General features: G+C 37.4%; 2 protein-coding genes across 41 annotated transcripts in view; one reads left to right on the top strand and one right to left on the bottom strand.

Moving 5' to 3' along the window:
* The window catches only part of LOC127835046 (perilipin-4-like), a 438,066-nt gene that overhangs the window by 212,719 nt on the left and 197,464 nt on the right, over positions 1-27,883 (bottom strand). The gene's annotated exons all lie outside the window — the stretch shown is intronic.
* On the top strand, positions 504-27,628 carry LOC127835050 (protein ERGIC-53-like). 4 transcript variants are annotated; one of them, XM_052361283.1, is made up of 16 exons: positions 504-715; positions 1,325-1,381; positions 2,087-2,184; positions 3,254-3,361; positions 3,982-3,999; positions 5,536-5,562; positions 8,112-8,173; positions 8,711-8,810; positions 9,937-10,060; positions 11,000-11,144; positions 11,755-11,852; positions 12,953-13,083; positions 14,889-14,995; positions 15,685-15,877; positions 21,728-21,831; positions 22,899-27,628. In XM_052361283.1, the coding sequence occupies exons 1-16, from the start codon at positions 568-570 to the stop codon at positions 22,933-22,935; spliced, it is 1,557 nt and encodes a 518-aa protein (XP_052217243.1). In that variant the 5' UTR covers positions 504-567; the 3' UTR covers positions 22,936-27,628. The 4 variants fall into 4 exon arrangements, with proteins under 4 accessions (XP_052217243.1, XP_052217244.1, XP_052217245.1 ...); XM_052361284.1 differs by lacking the exon at positions 3,982-3,999; XM_052361285.1 differs by lacking the exon at positions 5,536-5,562.

Genomic DNA, 27,883 nt, shown 5'->3' with positions numbered 1-27,883 from the left:
AGACACCCCATCCACTATATCACAGACACCGAACCAGCTATAAATTCCTGTGGCTAGAAAACAAACAAAAAATATAACATGCTAGATCTTTAAGCTTGGAACATGTAACTCGTTTTAAGATTGATTTTTTTGGATGCATTACTCAATTATTGCAACAATTATCATATTTTGAACACAATCATGTCCATATATTTATTACAAATACATGGTTATCAAAAAAACTTAAAAAGCTTTTGCCCGTAAATTAGGTAGCACCTATAATCATATTACGGAGTTACGCTGTTGCAAAACTCAACAAGGTATTATGCTGCTTTCGAGAAAGTCTGGTGTTCATATCTGAATTCGATCTACTATTACAACGAATACCATACAATACATATCAAATTTTATGTTAAATTGACGCTTATTTAATTAAAGTATATCATGTTATTCTTTTTTCACCCGCCTTATAGTGGTATTTAACCTGTCATTAGCTTTTATCACAAAGCAAATGTATTGCATCACAAAAGGTAGGATTCCGCAAGAGGTCGTTGTATTACTTCCGTCGACAACTGGGGAACTGTCAAGATGAAAGTCTGTGTGTTTTTACTGTTTTCTGCAATAATTTGCGTTAATGCAGAGTTGCCAAAGATCAGATTTGAGTACAAATACAGTTTCAAGGGACCGCATATTGTGCAGAAAGATCGCAGCGTGCCATTCTGGGAATATCAAGGAGGTAAACAATCAACATTTGTGCAGATTTGGACACGTGTAATTTACATAGGCCACGTACATGTATATACTTCACCGTATGTGCAATATGGAGCACTGTTTCGATAGTTTCAACACTTTTTTATTAGCACAATTGAAAATAGGAAGAAACCGTGATACTTACTTGTTAATTATTCATTTATTTTTGCGTTTTGCTGTTAAATTTTTTATTATTTAAACAATTTATCTTTTAACAGACAGCTTATTATCAACTACAATGTGCATTGAAATAAAACAAAATACTGATATATATTGAGCACCCATTATTATTTAGCAGAATTAAATATAAAATAAAAAAATGTTTCCATTGTCCAACTGAATTATCTGTTGTGTTTCTTTTTAATTGGCCAATAATAAAACTTTTTACAAAATATTAATTAAATCCAATTAATAGCCCTTTAGTTAATGTATAGTACATATTGTTAAGACTTTAAAAAAAACAATTTTCAATTCTTATTCAGACATTATTCTGGAAGATGATCACTTCAGAATTATTGATTTTGTTAATTGGTAACATGTTTAGAACTACTGATAAGATATGAAATAAAAAAAATAATTTGACTTTTATTTTTAGATGCCATAGCCAGTGATGACAACATTCGAATCACCCCATCACTCAGAAGTAAAAAAGGTAAAAAACACCAGTTAAGAATAAATATTCAATTTTCCAGATTTCTTTTTTTGTTTCAGTTGTTTGTTGTTTTTCATAAGATTCTTAGTTTTGTCTAGTTTTAATCTTTTACTAAATTCTGATTTAACCCTAGTCCCTAGGCAAATATTTAGTGTGAAATGGCAGAATGCTGCACCATGCTTCATTTGGCTTTCTCTTCTCCCCTCTATGCACTTGTCAATATAAAGATTGTGAAAATATTTTCAATTCCCCCCCCCCCAAAAAAAAAATCATTATTTGTTTGTTTGTTTTTTAAAGAAGTCTCTTATGACTTTTGATTAGTAGCCTCTTTATCTCAACTTTCTTGATAAGTAGTCTCTATATCTCAACTTTCTTTTTTTTAAATGCCTACAAAATATATAACTTTAATTTATGATGAATTGTGTCAATATTTGTTGATGAAAAATCCCAATTTGGTCCTTTTTGTAGATAATTAATACCCAAAATTGCCACTTTTATCGAATAAAAAATCCCAGTTTGACAAGACTCCTTTTCCCAAGATGGCTAGAAAAAACCCTGTATTAATTGCAATAGCAATAAAAAAAAATGTCTCCATATATATTGGTCCAGTTTCCCACCCTGACCCTTTTGTGATTCTTGATCTCTCCCTATTCTGGACTGTATTTTTAAAACAAATTTTCATTAAGAGACATTTTGTTTATTTAGGCTCTGTTTGGACAAAGAGTGCAGCTAATTTTGAGAACTGGTCAGTTGAAGTTGTCTTCAAAGTCACAGGAAGGGGAAGAGTAGGGGCAGATGGACTGGTAAGAATTGTGATGTCTTTACAAATTCAACACCATTATTCTGTAATTTGTATAGACAACATTGAGCTGCTTCCCTTAAGAGGTAACATTTTCTTAAAAAAAAACAGCTACAAGAAAGAGCAACACACAAATTACAATCATAATCATTGTTGTATGAGATTTTAATTTTTCCACTTCCAAAGTCTCTTGGCATATTAGTCTAATTGCTTGTTGGTGTGTGGTAATGTTGAATAAATAATGTTTAGTGTTTAAATAATTATTATTTTTAAGTGCATTTGAGTACTTTCCAAGTATACTGTAAATAATTTATGAGCCATTTTGACTCTGTCTTGTCTGAAATTGTAGAAGAACAGACTGGCATTTAAAATACCCCCTTATTTATTTAGAGTAAACACATTACAAAATTATCAAAGTGTATGTAAACTTCATTCCATGTCTCAAATAGGAGTTGAAGATTGTATCCATTTCTTTGTGATATTTTGATTTGTTGACAGTCCTCCAATGCAATTTGCCCCAGGTAAAAACTGAGTAAAAACTGTCAATTGTTTAAATGTTTGATGGGTTAAGGCCACATACCTTATTGTTTCCTTGTCAATATGGTTCACTAGTCAGTAAATTACATGGCAATATGTAATCTATTGTTTGAACATTATTGTTTTATTTTTATTTTTTTATTGCTTAAAAGATTTTTTTTAAACACTTTACACTAGACATCAGTAATCTCATCCAATAATTTAAAAAAGGTCCCTCTTGTTGTCTGTTATGGTTTTTAAAACTACATGATATGTGGTTCATAAAAAGAGAAGGGTCTCAAGATAAAGAATGGTACCAAACGCATAATACAGTACTGTATTTTTATACATATGTAATAGCCTTATTAATTTTGTTCTTGGGATTTTTCTAAAAACAGTTTGAGGTATTTAAGTGAGGCCATAATATAAAGCAATAAATTTCAACCATTGTCAACATGTTTTTTTATCAGTGAACATGGGATAATATTTGATGGTCATTAAGATGATAACCTTGTATAGTAATGACAATTTCTATATTGTGCATGTTGTTGCTCCAGGCTGTCTGGTTCACAGAGATGAAGGGTATAGAGGGACCTGTGTTCGGAAGCAACGACTACTGGAAAGGCTTGGCTGTGTTCTTTGATTCATTTGACAATGACGGACAGGTTGGTACATGTCTTTTTGTCATCACAAAATTAAAATATGCAATTTTACAATAGACTCATTTGACAGTATTACTATTAGTCAATCCTTGCAGAAACAATGATTTGAACTCCTTGTGTGAGCAGAGTATATCTCTTCTCATTGGGAAGAGGCCCTATCCCGTTGATTTTTGGAAGAAATATGTGTATCTTAAAAAGCTGATTTGGAAAATGAGACAGGTGGTATAAGTTTTGATTTAGTGGTAAACTGCATGATTTTAAAGAAATTTAATTGTCATAAGGTCTGTTATATAAGGCAATAAAACTCCCTGATAATATAATGTTTTGCATAGCATATTCTGCAATTCTCATTCATTTGAAAATACTAAACATTTTGGTGCACATGCATATGTTACCAGAACTTGCTAGAAAAAATCTTTGCTGTTAATCCTTTATTTCACTAACGTATTTGGTTAAATATTAGGAAATGAGCAAAATACCTAACACATGTTAAAATTAGGCCCGTTTTTAGATAACCTTTGGAAAACTGACATACTGTACCAATGCTGAAAAGCCTGTATTTTGGTGTTGTATTATTTAAGTGCCTGCATTGCTAACGTTTTTATATGTTCTTGTATCTGCAGAACAACCCTAGTAACATGGTATGTGCGATAGACACTGTAGTCCACTACTAACATGTCTAACTGACATTGATTAATGCAACACTGCAGTGCCAACAGATTTAAAACTCTTATTGCGTCTGCTTAGCATTTCATTATCTGCAATTTTGTTAATTGATCAAGTACACTGTACTTCAGAATCAGAGATTCTTTAATTAGATACAAACAGTGTCATTTGAATGATATTTTTTAGCTCGACTGTTTTCGGAGAAAACCGAGGTATTGTCATAGCCAGCTCTTTGTGTCGTCCATCGTCCGTGTCATGCTAAAATTGTAACATTTTGTTAACCTTTTGAACTTAAGCTCTAAAATGAAAGTGCTTCCACCTACAACGTTGAAACTTCATATGTAGCTGCACCTTGATGAGTTCTACATGCCACACCCATTTTTGGGTCACTAGGTCAAAGGCCAAGGTCACTGTGACCTCTAAAAAAAATCTGACAAGCTTTCATTTATTCCAAACTGCACCCGAGCGTTGACACACGTTATGCGGTGCTCTTGTTAATAAGCTAGTGCTATCAAAGGGTGTGCCTTCTATGTGGGGGTGGGGAGAAGCTTATCTGGCTATAATTTAACCATGATCATTCATATATATTATTTGTCAATTGGTTCTCAATAAATGCTCAGTGTTGCATTGCCTTATCAAACACTACTGTCCAACAGCAGGTTAACATCCACTATTGTTAAACTGCTTTTGACTTAACATTGATTCTATAATTGATCCTACAGAAAATACATCCTGTGTATTGAAGCTGTAGTGGTTTGCATGTATGTGTAAAGTTTTGTAACTCACAACAGCAATTAAAATGAAAAGGGAACATATTATTTAGAGGTAATATTAAATTATAGCAAAATCCTGTACAATACTCTGTTTAAAGGTATCTATAGTATGGGAATGTTTCTGGTGCATACTGCATACAAATGCATGAAGAGACTTAGTTGGAATGGAGAGGTTTTGTGAAAGAGCTGCATCTATTTAGTGGCAGTAATATACGAGAGAAAACAGCTGTGTATTGTTTTGCTTACCAATTGTAAAAAAAGTGTATGTATATCATTGTACACTTCATAGCACAATTTGTAAATACTGATTTGGTACCACCATATGAATAGCCATAACTCTGTCACAATGTCTTACATGCTTATCATAATTAAAAACTGCCTGTGTTTGTAGATGTATGTTGCTATTAAGAACTGTAACTCTTCAATGGCTCTCTCATTGAGGGTGTGTTTTTGTGATTAACCCTTTCCCACTCAGAAGACAAGTGAAAATGGCTATGTGCAAACAGCATAAAACCAGAACGGCCTGCAAGTAACTCCAGTCTGTTTAGGCTTTATGCTGTTTGCTGCTCATCAGTAAATAAGGGTTGGAAATGAAGCCTTTAAAACTTGAATCTCGTAAGAATGGTCTTTAATAAAATTTACTTTTCTAAGTGACTTCAAATGAGTCAAAACATATCTAAGTGATAAAGGGTTACCTCCCTTGCCTCTTGTGACCCTAATGCACTCCTTGCTGTTCAGGCTGGCTCTGACCCTTCTCGAGGAATTGTAAGTCTGGTTGTTGTTGTTATTCTTCTTCTTTGCATTTAGACATTTTGCTTTGTGAAAATATTGTTTGATTTTTCACAGCTTCGGCTTAACATCTGTTGCTTATAGTCATATATAGTCATAACATATAATAATGTTTTATTTTCCCCAATTACATGGTCTATCTTGCTTAAAAGACACAGGCTGTAAAATATAAAGCGAGTCTTTCTTTGGAAAATGAAACAATGTTGTGTTCTTTTGTTGTAAATTTGCTTGCATTCTTTATAGTCCCATATCACGAAATACATTTTATCAATGTTATAGTATTTACACATTAAATATGTTTGTTTGTCAAATTTTTATCTTTAATCAATTAACTGACGCATGAACCATATTTTATATACGTCTGCCTTGTTGAAAATGCCATGCCTGTAAGTGTTAGCATAAAATGTCTAACTATATAAAACTGCATTTTCATTGCAAGTTGTTTTATCTGCATCTTATCCAGGTTTATGTTGTAGCTGATATCTTATGACATGCATCATGTATACTTTTCTTTGTATCATTTAGTTGTGTTTGTATATACCAAAGTGATAATGTCCAGGATGCCTAAAGTTCCTTAAAGCGCTTATATTTATTTTTTATTTTGTATATTCTTACAAAAAAACTCCATTTTTTTTAATATTTGGGTTAAAAATGATGGGTTGCTGCTGATGGACAACTTATATGTCAAAAAGGACATAATTTTCTGCAATCACATTGTACATTTCATCTTAGTTATAAAACATTTGATTCAAATGCTTTGCTACAAATGCTAATTTATATGATGATCAAACTTGATTTAATAAAAAAGACTGGGATAATACATGTACACAAGAATGGTTACTTTGTCAATAATTGTTTTCCCAATTTAACGGTAGCCTTTTTTTCCTCAAAGTTAAGCTTACATAGACTGGGTAGGAAATTATAAGGGGAAAATATATACCTTTTTGAGCAGGGAGCCAAATGTTTGCTCCAAATTAGACCTAAAAAACGTGAACTCTATTCAATCAAGTTATGGAAACTATTTCGCTTTAGCAATTTGCTGGAATGCATGAAGTGTTATTTTACATGGCTGCAAAGTATTTAGCTTGTAATGCATGTTGATAGTCATATACAAGTGGCCTTGCTAACAATACTCGTTTATTTTAGGCTTACAATATTCTTGGGGTCTTGGCAGAACTGGGCAATTTTTAACCAAAAATAGTTTCGACCATTTGGTTATTATCCTCCGCCATAGGCGGGGGGATATTGTTTTGGCGTTGTCTGTCCATCTTTCAGTCCTTCCGTCTGTCCAGCACTTTTGTGTCCGGAGCCATATCTTGGAAGTGCTTTGGCAGATTTCATTGAAACTTGGTATGGGTATATATATATGGATAAGAGGATGATGCACGCCAAATGGCATTGTACACCATTGAATAGTAATGGAGTTATGGCCCTTTGTATCTTGAAAAAATCCTTTTTGTGTGTGTCCGGAGCCATATCTTGGAAGTGCTTTGATGGATTTCATTGAAACTTGGTATGCGTATATATCTGGATATGAGCACGTTGGCATTGTCCATTCGTCCAGAAAACTTTTGTGTCAGGAAGTATATTGGCAGGGGATATCAATTCAACGAATTTGCTTGTTTCTATCAATATGCCATTCTTAAGTTAGAATATATTACGTTGTTTTTGTTTATAGAAGATGGATTTTGTTCCATCAAACTTCCCTTTGAGTTAAAGTGTTTGTGTTGTTGTTTATGTATCTAATTTTTCCTGGTAACCATGTGGATATGGACACTACATTAATTACTGGACAATTTATCATTTTGCTGATACTCTTATTGTTCTCAAATAGCTCTGAAATAGGAAAATCTTTTAAAATTGTTACAAAACCCATTACAACTTGACTAATAGAAGTAAACTTATTTATTGTGTAAGATTATTATACCTCACTTACCGGTACTATTTTAACAAAAGGTCTGTGTATGTTTACAATTACAACTTGTATCATATACCGGTACTCACGGCAGTATGCTTGCAGATTTTAAAGCCTATGTTCAATATTGAATTATCAACTGTATTACTGTGGCCGTGCATCTGTGTCCAGTACAGACACATTACAATGTATATTTAAAGTGACAATGTTATTGCTTTATAGGCAAACAAAGAAAAAAATTGAGCAGCGCTCTGTGAAGAAGCAGAAAATGTCGTTCCTGATAAGCCTTTGCAGACTGCACAGGCTAATCTAAGATGACACTTTACGCACATGCATTTAACCCCCTTTTTGATAGAGCACAATCCAGATGTAAAGTAAAATTTGAGTCGTTGGGAAACTACCTATGAAACGTCTGTGATCTAGATATGGTCTTTGTTAACTGATGTGTGGTTGATGTTCCACTGCTGTACATGTATATGCAATTGTGCAGTCCTATAAATGATTACATTTCAAGTGTATGTCGCTGATAAAATCATCTAAATAAACAGATATGTAAATGTTATTTATTATTATCATTATTATTATTTGTATATTGTATGTACATTTGCAGCACAACAACCCCTACATCATGGCCATGGTGAACGACGGAACAAAACAATACGAGCATCAAAAGTGAGCAGTTTTTATTCATTTGCAACTATAATGGCATTGCTATCTGCATCAAGCCATTTTTAGCAATACTGTTAAAACTAAATATTTTTTGTCATTTGGGTGTTTAATTACTTCCATTTTGAGAGGAGACTTTTTAAAACAAAATTCTATAAAACAGGAATCAGTTTGGAAATTCAATCTTGATTGTCTGTCTTGATTGCAAATCACAGTCCTATCTTTATCTGAATTTTGTATCTGAAAATGGATCATAAAAATGTGTTTAACTATTAGTTTTTGAGTTTTACTCTGTATTCACACAACCCTATTGTCTGCTCTGTGTTCTCACTTACCCCAGTGTCTGCTCTATGTTCTCACTTACCCCAGTGTATGCTCTGTGTTAACAATAACCCCAGTCTCTGCTCTGTGATCTCACTAACCACAGTGTCTGCTCTGTGTTAAGTCTTTTCTGTGTTGTAACTAACCCCAGTGTCTGCTCTTTGTGTTCACACTTACGCCAGTGTTTGCTCTGTAACCCCAGTATCTGCTCTGTGTTCACAGTGACGGTATCAACCAGCAGCTGGGCGGCTGTATGAGAGACTTCAGAAACAAGCCATTCCCCATCAGGGCCAAGATTGAGTACTACCAGCATGTCCTTACTGTAAGTGGGTCTCTGCTGCTGGAAAATAAGTCTTGCTCTGTGAAAAAGGAGGTTTAATGCATGTGCGTACAGTGTCATCCCAGATTAGCCTGTGCAGACTACACAGGCTAATCTTGGCTGACACTTAACGTACATGCATTTAAACCCTTTTCACAAAGCTCAAGTGTTTATCATTTTTGAAAAAAAAAGCATCTGCTCAGAGATATAGCCAATACATCCTTACCATATCAGTTAATGGAATTAAAAAAAAAGTACCACCAAGATTAGATGCATTAAATGTTGTATATGTTGTTTGGATGTTTTAGGTTTAAAGTAGACTGATAGTATCCAAAAGCATTCAGGGAATTAAAGTTCAATTATACTTAAGCTTTAACATTTTTATGTTTACATTTTGATCAAAACACCCATCTCCTTTGCCCAGTTGTTAAAAAATTAAACCATGTGTTTAAACAAAACATGGTTAAATTCCTTACATACATAACATTGATAATAATTAGATAATTTATCATAGTTCATTACACAGCATATAAATAGTTCTTCAGATTTAAGCACTTGTACTAAAATTAGTAAGGTTAAAGAAAGTGAAAATGTTATTCAAACTTAACCTAAGAATAATTCCATTTTAGTCCTTACTTTTTAATGATCTGTGGTAATGAAACCCCTATATGATCAACATGATTATTATCCCCGCCATAGGCGGAGGGATATTGTTTTGGCGTTGTCCTTTCGTCCGTCCAGAGCCCTATCTTGGAAGTGCTTTGGCGGATTTCATTGAAACATGGTATGAGTATATATATGGCTAAGAGAATGGTGCACGCCAAATGGCATTGTAAACCATCTGTTAATAACATAGTAATGGCCCTTTGTATGTTGAAAAAATGCTTTTTTTGTGTGTCCGAAGCCATATCTTGGAAATGATTTGGTGGATTTCATTGAAACTTGGTATGGGTATGTATATCAATAAGAGGATGATGCACGCCTAATGGCATTGTACACCATCTGTTAATAACAGAGTTATGGCCCTTTGTATCTTGAAAAAATGCTTTTTTGAGTATCAAATATAACACTTTTGTGTCAAGAAGCATATTGGCGGGGGGTATAAATTCAACGAATTTGCTTGTTTCAGGTGTTTTTCAACAGTGGTCTCACAAACAACAAGGATGATTTTGAGCTCTGTCTCCGAGCAGAGAACGTGATCCTGCCTAAGTCTGGCTACTTTGGTGTGAGTGCTGCCACTGGGGGACTTGCAGGTAACCATGATCAAATTCAGCGGTTCTGTGAAAACTGGGCTTAAGACATGTACAAAAGTGTCATTCCAGATAATTCTGTGCAGTCTGCACAGGCTAATCAGGGACGACACTTCCTCCTAGATTGGATTTTCTGTTAAAAGAGACTTCCTTTGAAAGAAAAAAATGATATGAAAGCGGAATGTGTCGTCCCTGATAAACCTGTGTGTACTGCACAGGTAAATATGGGAGACCAGTAAAAGCACATGCATTAAGCCCAGTATGTCCAGAGCAAGACTCAAATGTTGTCATCGTCTTGCATTTAAAAGCAGAAAAGTTGAGCCTCTTTCTACTCTGACGTTCTATAACATTGTGCTACATGGTTTGACATGCTGCTTGAGGGGAGAAGAGTATCAATGTCATTAGGAATGATGCATGCAAGCTTGAAAGTTGTGAATTGAAAGCCCAGGAGAACTTTGTCTCACCAGTTGGTGTCTATTGACAGAAAGGTGGCCATGTGGAATACAGTGTACCTCCCTTAACTTTGATGAAAGGGGAATGAGAGTTTGTCACAATATTTTAAAATTTTAAAATCAGTTGATCAATGAAAACTCTTGTTTCAGGTTACCATAATGTGCTAGCCTTCCTCACCCACTCCCTGGGACCAATCAAAATCTATATTTTAAAATCAATTGACCAATCAGAACCCTTGTTTCAGATGACTATGATGTGTTTAAATCAGTTGATCAATGAAAACTCTTGTTTCAGGTTACCATGATGTGCTAGCCTTCCTCACCCACTCCCTGGGACCAATCAAAATTAATATTTTTAAATCAATTGACCAATGAGAACCCTTGTTTCAGATGACTATGATGTTTTTAAATCAGTTGACCAATTAAAACTCTTGTCTCAGATGACCATGATGTTTTCACTTCAATTGAGCAATGAAATTCCTCGTTTCAGATGACCATGATGTGCTAGCCTTCCTCACCCACTCCCTGGTGCCCCCGGGACAGAAGGTGGAGTCCCGGATAGACGAGACTGAGAAAGCCAAGTTTGACAAAGAATTTGATCAGTACTACGAGCAGTTGGAGAAACAGAAGAAAGAGTGAGTGAACCATTTTATTATTCAGGGTATATTTGTTTAAAGTCCTGAAAAAATCGCCCTATATTCAACAGGAAAAGTTAATATATTATTCACACCATAAACCCTCATTGAAATAGATAGGTTATATATGTATTTAAACAGATTTTCATTAAAAAAGTAATTTACAATACAGCTTGAGAAACAGAAGAAAAAATGAATATATTTTGCACACCTAATACCCCACTACGCTATCAATTAAGTAATTGTTCTTACCATGTTTTTGTACATGATTGGGCTTGTTTACCATTGTGTATTGATCAGTCATGATATACTAACATGGTCTATAATTATAAATGAGTGTAACAAGCAATCAAACTCTGTCCTTTTGGGCATAACACGTGTGCGTAAAGTGTTGTCACAGACAAGCCTGTGCAGACTGCACAGATTAATCAGGAAGACGAAACTTTCCGCTTTTATAGAATTTTGTTGTTGTAAGGAAGTCTCTTCTAAACGAAAATACAGTCCTGGCGGAATGCATCGTCCCTGATTAGCCTGTGCAGACTGTACAGGCTAATCTGGGACGACACATTATACATGTGCATTTAGCCCCTTTTTATCATCTCCTCTGCAGATACCAGCAGCAACATCCAGACAAGCAGGAACACTTTGAGAACCCAGAGAACGCGTACGAGAACCAGGCAGACCGCGAATTGAGGATGATCTTTGAAGGTAACATGATGTCTTTGGCAAATCATTTGCTTAAAGTGGTGTCCCAGATTAGACTGTGCAGTCTGCTTTTATTGACATTTTATTTTAAGGAAGTCTTTTCTTACTGAAAATCTAGGCAGAAAGTGTTGACCCTGATTAGTCCGCACATTTTTTTTCAGTGTCAGTGTTAAATAATGTAATATTTAAGATCTTGCAACAAGCAGACATTTATTATCAACATGATCCTCAAATTAAGAAAAGTTTATTTAAAGATCAACTAGAGATAAGTATCATGATACTTTAATGTAGTGAACATAATGGTTGTTGCCTACCAATTTGTTTTAATCCTTTCCCACTCAGAGGCAAAGTGAAAATTGCTATGTGCAAACAGCATAAAACCAGAACAGCTTGCGAGTAACTGGCAGTCTGTGCAGGTTTTATGCTGTTTGCTGCTCATCAGTATCTAAGTGTTGGAAATGAAGCCTTTAAAACTTGAATCTAGTAACAAATGTCTTCAATTAAATTGTTCTAAGAAAACTTGGCTTAATGCATGTGTGTCAAGTGTCATCCCATGTAAGCCTGTTCAGTCTGCACAGGCTGATGAGGGAGGACACTGCGCTTTTATGGATTTTTTTTATCCGGGTAGGGTGGCAAATAGCATTTGAACTGTCTGTCCGTCCGTCCATCAGTTTGTCTGAAAACTTTAACATTGGCCATAACTTTTGCATTATTAAAGATAGCAACTTGATATTTGGCATGCATGTGTATCTCATGGAGCTGCACATTTTGAGCGATGAAAGGTCAAGGTCATCCTTCAAGATCAAAAGTAAAAAAATACAATCCAAGGGAAGTAATCAGCTTTAAATGGGAGATAATATATAAACCTGCCAAATGATATATTGAAATTTTATTTCAAAGTGGCACAATAGGGGGCATTGTGTTCCTGACAAACACATCTCTTGTTTGGTAAAGAAAGTCTCTTGTAAACAGAAATCCAGTGTAGACAAAAAATGTTGATCTTGATTATCCTGTGCAGACTTCACAAGCTAATCTGGGACAACACCTCATGCACATGCATTAAGCCCCATTTTTCCAGCATGTTTCTCTATTTCCCACTACAGGCCAGAACTTCATTCATCAGACTCTGAAGGAGCTCGGCAAGAGGTTTGATGAGCTGCTGGGTCGGCAGGAGTTGGTGCTGTCTAGAGTCTCACAGATGTCTCAGGGGGGCGTGGCGGTACCTCAGGGAGGGGTGAGTATATTCATTTGGTTATACATTATGTGTTCTTTTCACAAAGAAAGTGGCTTGGGTTTGTACCCGTGATTGACACCATCAAGAGACTTTAATTGCTTAGATTTTAATTACTAATTTCTCTTAAACAGTTGTGTTTTTTTGCCATGCTCAGAGGGGTGGGGCAGCACTGATGATTGAGATGATAACATTAATCTGGTTCTTCATTATAACTAATACTCCTTACACAGATGAGTCCTTGTCAGAGTTAAGCCCCTTTTAACATTTTTAGCTCATCTATTTTATTTTATTTTTAAATGAGCTATTGTCATCACCTTGGTGTCGGCGTCTGCGTCGGCGTCCGGTTAAGTTTTGCGTTTAGGTCCACTTTTCTCATAAAGTATCAATGCTATTGCATTCAAACATGGTACACTTACTTACTATCATGAGGGGACTGGGCAGGCAAAGTTAGATAACTCTGGCGTGCATTTTGACAGAATTATGTGCCCTTTTTATACTAAGAAAATTGAAAATTTTGGTTAAGTTTTGTGTTTAGGTCCATTTGATTCCTTAAGTATCAAAGCTATTGCTTTCATACTTGCAACACTTACTAACTATCATAAGGGGACTGTGCAGGCAAAGTTATGTAACTCTGACTGGCATTTTGACAGAATTATGTGCCCTTTTTATTCTTAGAACATTGAAAATTTGGTTAAGTTTTGTGTTTTGGTCCACTTTATTCCTAAAGTATCAAAGCTATTTCTTTCATACTTTCAACACTTACTATCATAAGGGGACTGTGCAGGCAAAGTTATGTAACTCTGACTGGCATTTTGACAGAATTATGGGCCCTTTATACTTAGAACATTGAAAATTTGGTTAAGTTGTGTGTTTTGGTCCACTTTACCCCTAAAGTATCATAGATATTGCTTTCATACTTACTACACTCGCAAATTATCACAAGGGGACAGTAAAGGACAAGTTGCATAACTCTGGTTGTCATTTTTACGGAATTATGGCTCTTTTTAGACTTCGTAACTTTGAATATATGGTAAAATTTTGTGTATAGATCCATTTTACTTCTAAAGTATCAAGGCTATTGCTTTTAAACTTCAAATACTTTCAAGCTATCATGAGGGTACTGTACCTGGCAAGTTGAATTTTACCTTGACCTTTGAATGACCTTGACTCTCAAGGTCAAATTATTAAATTTTGCTAGAATTGCCATTACTTCTTTATTTATGATTAGATTTGATTGATACTTTGACAAAACAACTCTTACCTGACATACCACTATAGACTCCACCCAAACCATCCCCCCCCCAATTCCCCCCCCCCCCCCCCAAATCCCCCCCCTCATTTTTTTTTAAAAGATCATCTAATAAATGACCACCACACCCTCACACTATACCCCCCCACACCCCCCCACCACCCCCCCAAATTTTTTTTTTTTTTTATTTATTTATTTTTATTATTTTATTTTTGAAATACCGTCCAACCATCCCACCCAAAAATACCCCCCCCCCAAAAAAAAATATTTTTTTTTCCATTTTTTTTGCATTTTTGGAAGATAATGTAATAAATGACCACACCCCAACACTATACACCCCTCTCCACTCCACCCTCCCTCCTTTGTGATTGAAATAGGTCCCTTCACCTTTAAAAAGAAAAGTAGATGAGCAATCTGCACCCGCAATGCGGTGCTCTTGTTGGTCTTGTAACAATAATGCCTCTTTAACAGTTTTGGTCTTATCACAAGAAAGCCCCTTCAACTGTTGTGTTCTTGTCACAGTAAATCCCCTTTAACTTCTATGTTTATGTTTCAGGCTCAACAGGGTGGGGCAGTACCAATGATTGACACAATCAAGAGACATGAGGTGGACAGAGTGCTCAACACACAGAATGAACTCATACAGGAGGCCAGACAGATCAGGTAGGCAGGGATAGATATGTGCCGTGCTCTGTGAAATTGGGGGAGGGGTTTACTGCATGTGCATAAAGTGTCGTGCCATATGAGCTTGTGCAGTCCGCACGGGCTAATTAGGGATGACACTTTCTGCCTTGACTGGATTTTTTCGTCAAGAAGAGTCTTCCTTCAAAAGAAGAAACAATAAAGCGGAAAGTATTGCCCCTGATTTACCTGGGTGGACTGCACAGGAAACTGGGAAACACTTTATGCACATGCATTAAAACCCCTTTTCACAGAGGGAGTGTCATATAAAAACTTAAGAGTTGAATGTCCTGACAGGCAACTATCTTCAGTATATTTGTTGCAAGGGCAAAAACCAACAATTCTAGAACCAATGTCATTTTTAAGCATTTATTAGTCCATTTTAATTTGATAAGAGAAAAGGAAAATGAAGGAAGAGACTATTAGCAATATGAAACTTTATTGGAGTTACTCTGTCCTGAGCTTTTCCTGATGAGACTGCGCAGGCTGTTTTGAAGCTATATTGGCCGCATAGGGCACAAGACCCATTTTTTGCGTGATGCGTGTCATTTAATGTGTTACTTTACTTAATGGAATGTAGTAAAAAATGTATACTATTGTGCAAATGTAATACAGAACACAAATCATATGGGGATTGCATGTTATCATGTTGTGCTCAATATTTCTTACAGGAACATAGTAAATGATGTACAACAGCGAGCCAACATCATTCAGAACAGCATGGGTCAGGGAGGACAGCAGGTGCAGCATGGGGGCGGGGCAGGGGGCGGGGTCAACCCTCAGATGGCGCTAGTCATGCATGAGCTGCAGGAGAACCTGCGTCTTGTGAAGACCGACGTGGCTCACATGCTCAACAGGCCCCAGGTATGGCACTGACATTAGTGTAGACTGACGTGGCTCACATGCTCAACAGGCCCCAGGTATGGCACTGACATTAGTGTAGACTGACGTGGTTCACTTGCTCAACAGGCCCCAGGTATGGCACTGACATTAGTGTAGACTGACGTGGCTCACTTGCTCAACAGACCCCAGGTATGGCACTGACATTAGTGTAGACTGACGTGGTTCACTTGCTCAACAGGCCCCAGGTATGGCACTGACATAAGTGTAGACTGACGTGGCTCACTTGCTCAACAGGCCCCAGGTATGACACTGACATTAGTGTAGACTGACGTGGTTCACATGCTCAACAGGCCCCAGGTATGGCACTGACATTAGTGTAGACTGACGTGGTTCACATGCTCAACAGGCCCCAGGTATGGCACTGACATTAGTGTAGACTGACGTGGCTCATATGCTCAACAGGCCCCAGGTATGGCACTGACATTAGTGTAGACTGACGTGGCTCACATGCTCAACAGGCCCCAGGTATGGCACTGACATTAGTGTAGACTGACGTGGCTCACATGCTCAACAGGCCCCAGGTATGGCACTGACATAAGTGTAGACTGACGTGGCTCATATGCTCAACAGGCCCCAGGTATGGCACTAACATAAGTGTAGACTGACGTGGTTCACTTGCTCAACAGGCCCCAGGTATGACACTGACATTAGTGTAGACTGACGTGGCTCATATGCTGAACAGGCCACAGGTATGGCACTGACATTAGTGTAGACTGACGTGGCTCATATGCTCAACAGGCCCCAGGTATGGCACGGACATAGGTGTAGACTGACATGGCTCACATGCTCAACAGGCCCCAGGTATGGCACTGACATTAGTGTAGACTGACGTGGCTCACTTGCCTAACAGGCCCCAGGTATGACACTGACATTAGTGTAGACTGACGTGGTTCACATGCTCAACAGGCCCCAGGTATGACACTGACATAAGTGTAGACTGACGTGGCTCACTTGCTCAACAGGCCCCAGGTATGGCACGGACATAGGTGTAGACTGACATGGCTCACATGCTCAACAGGCCCCAGGTATGGCACTGACATTAGTGTAGACTGACGTGGTTCACTTGCTCAACAGGCCCCAGGTATGACACTGACATTAGTGTAGACTGACATGGCTCACATGCTCAACAGGCCTCAGGTATGGCACTGACATAAGTGTAGACTGACATGGCTCACATGCTCAACAGGCCCCAGGTATGGCACTGACATAAGTGTAGACTGACGTGGCTCACATGCTCAACAGGCCCCAGGTATGGCACTGACATAAGTGTAGACTGACGTGGCTCACATGCTCAACAGGCCTCAGGTATGGCACTGACATAAGTGTAGACTGACATGGCTCACATGCTCAACAGGCCCCAGGTATGGCACTGACATTAGTGTAGACTGACGTGGCTCACATGCTCAACAGGCCCCAGGTATGGCACTGACATTAGTGTAGACTGACGTGGTTCACTTGCTCAACAGGCCCCAGGTATGACACTGACATTAGTGTAGACTGACGTGGTTCACTTGCTCAACAGGCCCCAGGTATGACACTGCCATTAGTGTAGACTGACGTGGCTCATATGCTCAACAGGCCCCAGGTATGGCACTGACATAAGTGTAGACTGACGTGGCTCACATGCTCAACAGGCCCCAGGTATGACACTGACATAAGTGAAGACTGACGTGGCTCACATGCTCAACAGGCCCCAGGTATGACACTGACATAAGTGAAGACTGACGTGGCTCACATGCTCAACAGACCCCAGGTATGGCACTGACATTAGTGTAGACTGACGTGGCTCACATGCTCAACAGGCCCCAGGTATGACACTGACATAAGTGTAGACTGACGTGGTTCACATGCTCAACAGGCCCCAGGTATGGCACTGACATTAGTGTAGACTGACGTGGTTCACATGCTCAACAGGCCCCAGGTATGGCACTGACATAAGTGTAGACTGACATGGCTCACATGCTCAACAGGCCCCAGGTATGGCACTGACATAAGTGTAGACTGACATGGCTCACATGCTCAACAGGCCCCAGGTATGGCACTGACATAAGTGTAGACTGACGTGGCTCACATGCTCAACAGGCCCCAGGTATGACACTGACATTAGTGTAGACTGACGTGGCTCACATGCTCAACAGGCCCCAGGTATGGCACTGACATAAGTTAAGACTGACATGGCTCACATGCTCAACAGGCCCCAGGTATGGCACTGACATAAGTGTAGACTGACGTGGCTCACATGCTCAACAGGCCCTAGATATGACACTGACATAAGTGTAGACTGACATGGCTCACATGCTCAACAGGCCCCAGGTATGGCACTGACATAAGTGTAGACTGACGTGGCTCACATGCTCAACAGGCCCCAGGTATGGCACTGACATAAGTGTAGACTGACGTGGCTCACATGCTCAACAGGCCCCAGGTATGACACTGACATAAGTGTAGACTGACGTGGCTCACATGCTCAACAGGCCTCAGGTATGACACTGACATTAGTGTAGACTGACGTGGCTCATATGCTCAACAGGCCTCAGGTATGGCACTGACATTAGTGTAGACTGACGTGGCTCACATGCTCAACAGGCCCCAGGTATGGCACTGACATAAGTGAAGACTGACGTGGCTCACATGCTCAACAGGCCCCAGGTATGGCACTGACATAAGTGTAGACTGACGTGGCTCATATGCTCAACAGGCCCCAGGTATGGCACTGACATAAGTGTAGACTGATGTGGCTCACATGCTCAACAGGCCCCAGGTATGACACTGACATAAGTGAAGACTGACGTGGCTCACTTGCTCAACAGGCCCCAGGTATGGCACTGACATAAGTGTAGACTGACGTGGTTCACATGCTCAACAGGCCCCAGGTATGACACTGACATAAGTGTAGACTGACGTGGCTCACATGCTCAACAGGCCCCAGGTATGGCACTGACATAAGTGTAGACTGACATGGCTCACATGCTCAACAGGCCCCAGGTATGACACTGACATTAGTGTAGACTGACGTGGCTCACATGCCCAACAGGCCCCAGGTATGACACTGACATTAGTGTAGACTGACGTGGCTCACATGCTCAACAGGTCCCAGGTAAGGCACTGACATAAGTGTAGACTGACGTGGCTCATATGCTCAACAGGCCCCAGGTATGACACTGACACAAGTGTAGACTGACGTGGCTCACATGCTCAACTGGCCCCAGGTAAGGCACTGACATAAGTGTAGACTGACGTGGCTCATATGCTCAACAGGCCCCAGGTATGACACTGACATAAGTGTAGACTGACGTGGCTCACATGCTCAACAGGCCCCAGGTATGACACTGACATAAGTGTAGACTGACGTGGCTCACATGCTCAACAGGCCCCAGGTATGACACTGACATAGTGAAGACTGACGTGGCTCACATGCTCAACAGGCCCCAGGTATGGCACTGACATAAGTGTAGACTGACGTGGCTCACATGCTCAACAGGCCCCAGGTATGGCACTGACATAAGTGTAGACTGACGTGGCTCACATGCTCAACAGGCCCCAGGTATGACACTGACATTAGTGTAGACTGACGTGGCACACATGCTCAACAGGCCCCAGGTATGACACTGACATTAGTGTAGACTGACGTGGTTCACATGCTCAACAGGCCCCAGGTATGACACTGACATTAGTGTAGACTGACGTGGTTCACATGCTCAACAGGCCCCAGGTATGGCACTGACATAGGTGTAGACTGACATGGCTCACATGCTCAACAGGCCCCAGGTATGGCACGGACATAAGTATATAAGCCTTGCTCTGGGTAAACCGGGGCTTTATTCATGTGTGTAAAGTGTCTTTCCAGATAAGCTTGTGCAATTTGCATAGGTTTATCAGGGGTGACACTTCCTGTTTTTATGCACCCATTTAAAAAACCGGGACGTATTATAGTTTCACCCTTGGCGGGCGGGCAGCGGCGTCCACAGCAGTGTCCGCTCTCTTATTAAATTAGTTATCATCCGATCTTCACCAAACTTGGTCAGAAGTTGTATCTAAACAATATCTAGGTCAAGTTCGAATATGGATCATGCAGGGTCAAATACTAGGTCAAGGGGTCACTTAGTGCATTTCAAGCATTTAGCATGGTGTCCGCTCTCTAATTGAAGTAGTTTTTATCTTATCTTCACCAAATTTTGTCAGAATTTGCGTCTAAATGATATCTAAATGAAGTTCAAATATGGGTTATGCTGGGTCCAAAACTGGGTCACAAGGTCACTTAGTGCATTTCAAGAATTTAGCATGGTGTCGGCTCTCTAATTGAAATAGTTTTTATCCAATCTTCACCAAATTTGGTCAGAAGTTTGATCTAGACAATATCTAGGACAAGTTCGAACATGGGTCATGCTGGGTCAAAAACTAGGTCATAGGTCACTGAGTGCATTTCAAGGATTTAGCATGGTGTCTGCTCTCTAATTGAAGTAGTTTTCATCAGATCTTCAACAAATTTGGTCAGAAGTTGTGCTTAAATAATATCTAGGTCAAGTTTAAATATGGGTCATGCTAGATGAAAAACTAGGTCATGGCGTCACTTAGTGCATTTCAAACATTAAGCATAGTGTCCTCTCTCTAATTGAAGTAGTTTTCATCTGATCTTCACCAAATTTGATCAGAAGTTGTTTCAAGACAATATCTAAGTCAAGTTCGAATATGGGTCATGCTGGGTCAAAAACTAGGTCACAGGGTCACTTAGTGCATTTAAAGGATTTAGCATAGTGTCCACTCTAAAATTGAAGTAGTTTTAATCCGATCTTCACCAAATTTGGTCAGAAGTTGTGTCTAAATGATATCTAGGTCAAGATCAAATATCGGTCATGTCGGGTCAAACACTAGGTCACTTAGTGCATTTCAAGCATTTAGAATGGTGTCCAAAACCTTCAAACAAGCGTATCTTGTGACAATTTGGCACTCTTGTTTTATAGATATTTTTTGTTTAAAGAAAGTCTTGTTACTAAAAATCCAGTTTAGCACAAAAGTGTAGTCCCTGATTAGCCTGTGGAAAGTCCACAAGCCCATCTGGGATGGCACTTTACACTTGTGCATTATGTCCCATTCTCCCAGAGGGAGACTCATAGGCACTTTGTAATGTTAACCCCATTGATTTGCAAAGCTTGCCCATAAAAAAAGTATGTGTTGGTGAACTGGCCCATGTAACTATAATATATGTCAGAAAAGTAGTTAAAATGGTGAACATTTATTACAGTTTGTATAAGGCATTTCCTTACTAATATCAAAAGGCCTGAGGTTAAAATAGACCTATGGTTTGCTGCTTGTCATGTTGACATATGTCGTTGAGTTTGAAACTATGAAACCTAAATCATATGTGTAACATACCTCAAATGACTTGTTTTATCTTCTGCCCTATTCGCATAGTTTAATGAACAAGTCCAGAAGAATTCATAACCAATGCTTACCAAAAGCTCGATTATTTTTGCATATACATTTGGGACGTTCTCTGGGAAGGGGCCTTAATGCATGTGCGTAGTTGTCCAAATTTAGCACGTGCATTCTGCACAGGCTACTCAGAAACGACACTTTTTGGCTTAACCGAATTTTCATATTGATCAGTCTTCCTTTTTATGAAAAAAATACACTAAAAGCCTAGTGTTGTCCCTGATTAGCCTGTGCAGACTGCACAGGCTAATCTGGGGCAACACTTACCGCGTATGGATTTAATCCCCTTTACACAGAGTGCAGCCCAAATTGTTTAAAACAACGTTGTATGAAAAAAAAAAACTCTTGTTAACGCTTCTGTTGTTTTCTACTCCCCAGGGTGCTGGAGGGTGTCCATTGCCACCACCTTGCCTTTCCTCAAGTGTCTTTTTTGTTGCCATAGCAATACAGCTGGCTATTCTTATAGGTTACATGGTGTATAGGTGAGTAACTTCATACATAAATATTACTATAGAAAAACATAGGAAAAAATAATAGACCGCTTCCATAGCATATGGCTATTCTTGTAGGATACATCTTGTATAATGTGTGCCTTTTAACAGGGCTCCATTATGTCCAACATTTTGTTATGCTCCCGGTAGGGTGGCATATAGCAGTTGAACTGTCCGTCAGTCAGTATGTCAGTCAGTCTGTCTGTCCGTCCGAAAAAAACTATTGGCCATAACTTTTTCACTATTGAAGATAGCAACTTGATATTTGGCATGCATGTGTATCTAATGAAGCTGCACATTTTGAGTGGTGGAAGTTCAAGGTCAAGGTCATCCTTCAAGGTCAAAGGTAAAAAAAATAATCAAAATCAAAGCGGCGTTCTCATGAAGCTGCACATTTTGAGTGGTGGAAGTTCAAGGTCAAGTTCATCCTTCAAAGTCAAAGGTAACAATATAATTTCAAAGCGGTGTTCTCATGAAGCTGCACATTTTGAGTGGTGGAAGTTGAAGGTCAAGGTCATCCTTCAAGGTCAAAGGTAAAAAAAATATTAATTTTTTTCAAAGCGGCACAATAGGGGGCATTGTGTTTGACGAACACATCTCTTGTTTAATACAATTTTACTGTGTAATAACGATTTGTCATTTTGGTTGTTTTATGCATATTTATGATAAAAATTTAGCCACATAGACAGTTCTTTAGACAAACTAATGTATAGAAAAGGACAGAGTAATCCCTGTTTGAATTATTTCATATTGTAATCTTACTGGGGAAATATGTGCATTACGAAAGATACAGGGTGTTGTCAAAAACATAAGGGCAGAAAAGCAAACCAGATTAAAGACATGTTTAAAGGCATTTGCTACATTAAGGTTTCTCTATACTTGATGCTGCAAATGAAAGTTTAAAGTATATGTAATTCATTTATAATGGATTGATTGCAGAAATATTTTGAAGAATAAGTGCATTTGAACTATGCCAATTTAAGATGTGCTGATCTGCATTTTATAGTTGGGAGGGGCTTAAAATAGGCATTTACAACTTATCCTTTTGCTTATTTCAGACAAAACAAAGAGAACCAGGCCAAAAAGTTCTTCTAGACTGCATCACCACTAGTAACAGCTAATTAATGTATCGCTGATGTCAGAGGCTCACATCCCCTTAGCAAGAATAACAGACTCCATGGAACCTCGGTAGAACCTGTCAGACACATTGATTAGGAAGGATTGTTGTCAGAAATTAGGTCAATCTGTCAGATATGCATGCTTGTTGCATGTGATTATTTCAAAGTATCGGGTACATGACAGACATCAGGTCTGTCAGATTATTTTTTCATCAGATTTGTCAGACTTTTTGACAGGTTTCTTGGAGTCTGGGAGGGTACATTATTATACCCCCACAAACGAAGTTTAGGGGGGTATATAGGAGTGAACTTGTCTGTTGGTCGGTCTGTATTAAGTGTCCGCTCTCTAATTTAAGTAGTTTTCATCAGATCTTCACCAAACTTGGTCAGAAGTTGTATCTACATGATGTCTAGGCCAAGTTCGAACATGGGCCTTGCCGGGTCAAAAACTAGGTCACAGGGTCACTTAGTGCGTTTTAAACATTCAGCATGTTGTCCGCTCTCTAATTCAAGTAGTTTTCATCCCATCTTCACCAAACTTGGTCAGAAGTTTTATCTAGATGATCTGAAGGCCAAGTTCGAACATGGGCCATGCCAGATCAAAAACTAGGTCACAGGGTCACTTAGTACGTTTTACACATTGAGCATGGTGTCCGCTCTCTATTTCAAGTAGTTTAAATCCGATCTTCATCACACTTGGTCAGAAGTTGTAACTTGATAATGTCTAGGGCAAATTTGAATATGGGTCATGCTGGGTCAAAAACAAGGTCACGGGGTCATTTAGTGCGTTTTAAACAGCACAATGTTGTCCGCTCTCTAATTCAAGTAGTTTTCATCCAATCTTCACCAAACTTGGTAAGAAGTTGTATCTAGATGATGTCTTGGTCAAGTTTGAATATGGGTCATGCCAGGTCAAAAACTAGGTCACGGGGTATCGTAGTGTGTTTTAAACCTCACCATGTTGTCCGCTCTCTAATTCAAGTAGTTTTCATCCAATCCTCACCAAACTTCGTCACAAGTTTTATCTAAATGATCTCTAGGACAAGTTTAAACATGGGTCATTTAGGGCCTAAAACTAGGTCAAGGGGTCACTTAGTGCATTTTTTAACATTCAGCATGGTGTCTCCTCTCTAATTCAAGTAGTTTACATCCGATCTTCACCAAACTTGGTCAGATGTTTTATGGAGATGATCTTAAGGCCAAGTTAGAACATGGGCCTTTCTGGGTCAAAAACTAGGTCAAGGGGTCATGTGGGGGTATTCGTCACGTCTATGACAAAGCTCTTGTTTAATATTGTTTTTTTTTATATTTTATATATTTCAGATATATTAAGTTGTTTAAACGTAAATCAGTTATCTATTTGTGATATTTATAAGACTATATGACTTTTATTCAGACCAGAGCTACAAGCTAGCATTTTGAAATTTGATATGCTTATCGTATCATAACTGGTATAATATATGTATTTTAAATCAAACATATTTTTTCTGGATATTTGCAATTGATAACAGTGCAGGGTTAAATTGTGATTCTGAGACTGGCAATGCATTCTTTAGCTTGTTCAACATGTATAGAAATCTATAGATCTATTTTTAAATTTATCATTCAGACATCATTTTGATCTCTGTGAAGATCTTCATTCAATGTCCTAGACTTAACAGATAATTGTTGCTGAGGGTTTGTTGTAAATACTTGTTGAATGGATGGTAAGGTGTCTTTTTTTTTAAAGCACTGTGCAAAACATTTATTTAAATGATTAATTATATATTATTGAAAGTGCATCTGCATTTTTTTCTCAATACCATTAGGTCTTTTTATGTTTTGTTTTTAATTGAGTGTCACTTCAAATAAAAACCTGTTTTGATTAGGAAATATTATATAATAAATAATGAGCTTCTTTGATAATTTAATGGGTGTGTAGAAAAAAATGTCTTAATATTTACTGCTTTAAGCTAATTTTTACATTTCTTTAATTCTCCTGGTGGATAGTTTCATATGGTATCAATATATGGTATTACTATTGTGTGTGTTTGTGTGTGTGTTTTATTTTAGCAGCAACCAACAAATGTACTTTTCTTGGCAGATATATACATCAAAATATTGAGATTACCTAAAGAATCAAAAAATAATTGTGTTATTCAAAGAAATGTGTTTAGAATTAGCTGACTATTTTATTGTATACATCAAAACTGATGAAAAGGTGTTCCAAAGCTTGATGGCTAAATTTGGTGTACAATTCTTTATAGGTATAAATTTATATATGCTTGTTAAGGTTTGATGTACATAAGCTAATATTTAAATTATGTACTTGTTAAAAGTTGATGTAAATAAGCTTTTTTTATGTAAGTTGCCTTGTAAGTAGTAAAATTATTTCCGTAAGAACAAATTTTACTTTGTCACTATTTTGTGTTAGCATTTATGATTCTGCAATTTATCTTATTGATATCGTCATCCCTCTACTACTCTGAAGCAAAGTGAACATTGTTTTATGTAACCAGTATAAAACAAGAGCAGCCTGCAAGTAATTCAGGTTTTATGCTATATGCTGCTCATCAGTATCTTAGGCAAGGATAATAAGTCTTTAAAGCTGGAATATCTTAAGAATAGTCTTTAATATATAATTGGAACTTCTAGGGGACATCAAACATGTCAATATGAATATCTGAGTAAATGGTTGAAAGAACAGTATGTTATTAAAAGAAACTTTAAATTAGTCAGGCATTTTATTTTTTAAGTGAATGAAAATTAACAATACAAATATGTGTTGGTTTAAAAATTTAAACAGATGTTCCTTTCTACTGTAACATATTTAATACACTTTGTTTTAGGTAAGCATTGTTCACAATCACTAAACATGACTATGCATTGTACTACCAAAGTAAATAATTTCACTACTTTCAGGGATGATTGTTTAAGCTGTGTGTGGTGGAAGGTTTTATCCTACTCTTTATGGCTTTGTCTTGCACACTGTAAATCATTCCATGTTTAAATGTCATATGATTATCATAAAATATGTTACTTGTACAACCATGTTTCAAAAGTATTACACAATGTACATGTCCTGATTTGCTGCCATTAATGCCACGTATTTCATAATTGTTCATATAGTGCTTGGTAGTTGGTAAATTATTAAATATGAATAATGGAGTGCTATTTTGTGGTACATCAACTCTTGATATTGGTTTTGGGCTTATCAACGTGTAATACCGATGATATGATGGTATTATTTTTAAAGATCTTTTTCATAATTATGTATGAAACAGTTGCTTAACTTTCTTAATATCAACCACTCAGGATAATACATATGCATTTGTAAGTCTTGTATATATTTTGGACATTTGTCGCAGTATTGAAAACATAGTCATGAGTGAATGCAGTGCTATGACTACTGATTCTCATTCTGCAAAAACTGGGCTCCATGCATGTGCGTTAATAGTCTGCACATGATAATCAGGGGCGACACTGTCTGCTATTATGGAATTTTTTCGCTTAAAGTTAGTCTTTTATAACAGTAAATCCACTTAAAGCGGAAACAGTCATCCCTGGTTTTTTCGGACTTCAAAGGCTAATCTAGGATGACACTATAAGCACATGCATCAAGCCCAGTTTTCCCAGAACGAGGCTCATATTATTGCATGTTTTTTAAGGCTTGCTTTTGAATCCCAATAGGTCATCACGATTCGGTCTACATATTTGATTTCCTAGAAAAAAAATGACTTAAAATATGGTCTTTAGTAAGGGAACATACTGTTAATATATTCTTTTAAATCACACACTGAATGAACATATGTTTTTAATGTGATACAAAATAGATAATGTATGGGTGAGCCTTTTGTTTTGAAATTGCAGTAATACAATTAAGATATGTCCAAAAAATTCAACATTTGTTAAATAGGCTCCTAAGGATCAAGTTTCTCGTATAAGTTATGTATATTATGTTATTTATTAGATGCATCGCAAATACAAAACTAATATATTCAAGTGTTCACAAATAATACATATGTATGGTTTTGCAATAATTTTAATTACATGTATGAGTTTCTGTATGCCTTCACACATGTTTTTATTGTGCCACTCCATGTCAAGCAGAAACTGTTCTGTATAAGTTGTTAATTCCTGTGGTTTGGTGCTTTATCGTTACACATTCCGTATTCTGAACATAGGTGCTGCTCAAAGAAATATTGATTAACCCCACACAGTTTATTATTATTATAATTTAGTTCCTATGATGCTTCGAAGAGTTCAGTTGAATGATAAAACACTAACGAGAAATGAGCATTATCAAAGATTACATGCGGTGGTGTATTATTGTTTTGGGAAAAGTTACATAGAATGTATGTGTGTTGTCAGATATATTATTTAAATATTTCTAATGTAAAGACAATATTTTTACATGGTCTTTTATATTATTAAATAAAAACAAAATGAGCTCAAATTTCATTCATTTTAAACAAAACGAGTGTTTAGTTTAATTCTCACTGTATTCTAAATAAATAATCTAGATTTCGAGCAGCATATTTTGTTGAATTTGTTGTGTTTGCATATGGACTATTTTCTTTATGCTTTTGACTAGTCAATCTGTCATTTAAATCTGTACTATATTATGTAGATATGTGTTTGTGTATTTCTGACACATAAAAAGGTATAAATAAACAAATTAACATATTTAACCATAGTTATAGTTCAACCAGGCTGTACAGAACACTACTATGAAACCTCCTCACCTATGGCAAATCTCTTGTCATCTGATTTGTTCATGTAGTGACAGATATATATATATATATATATATATATATATATATATATATATATATATATATATATATGATTTACTACGTGATGTAAAATTTGCTATTTTTTTCCACATATAAACATCTGTTCAAGGACTGTACAATCCATATTGTTAGTGACCAAGAACTTTGGCT

Source organism: Dreissena polymorpha, chromosome 6 (genome assembly GCF_020536995.1).
Source record: "Dreissena polymorpha isolate Duluth1 chromosome 6, UMN_Dpol_1.0, whole genome shotgun sequence".
Lineage (NCBI taxonomy): Eukaryota > Metazoa > Mollusca > Bivalvia > Myida > Dreissenidae > Dreissena > Dreissena polymorpha.
The sequence above is the reverse complement of the archived record's forward strand: the minus strand, read 5'-3'. Positions and strand labels throughout refer to the sequence as shown.

What these genes read in the sequence shown, in the direction of transcription:
- LOC127835050 (XM_052361283.1), top strand. Translation starts at nt 568, where the DNA reads ATGAAAGTCTGTGTGTTTTTACTGTTTTCTGCAATAATTTGCGTTAAT. An exon ending in TTGGAGAAACAGAAGAAAGA is followed by an intron (nt 11,145 to 11,754) that starts GTGAGTGAACCA and finishes TCTCCTCTGCAG; the next exon opens with ATACCAGCAGCAACATCCAG. An exon ending in ATTGAGGATGATCTTTGAAG is followed by an intron (nt 11,853 to 12,952) that starts GTAACATGATGT and finishes TTCCCACTACAG; the next exon opens with GCCAGAACTTCATTCATCAG.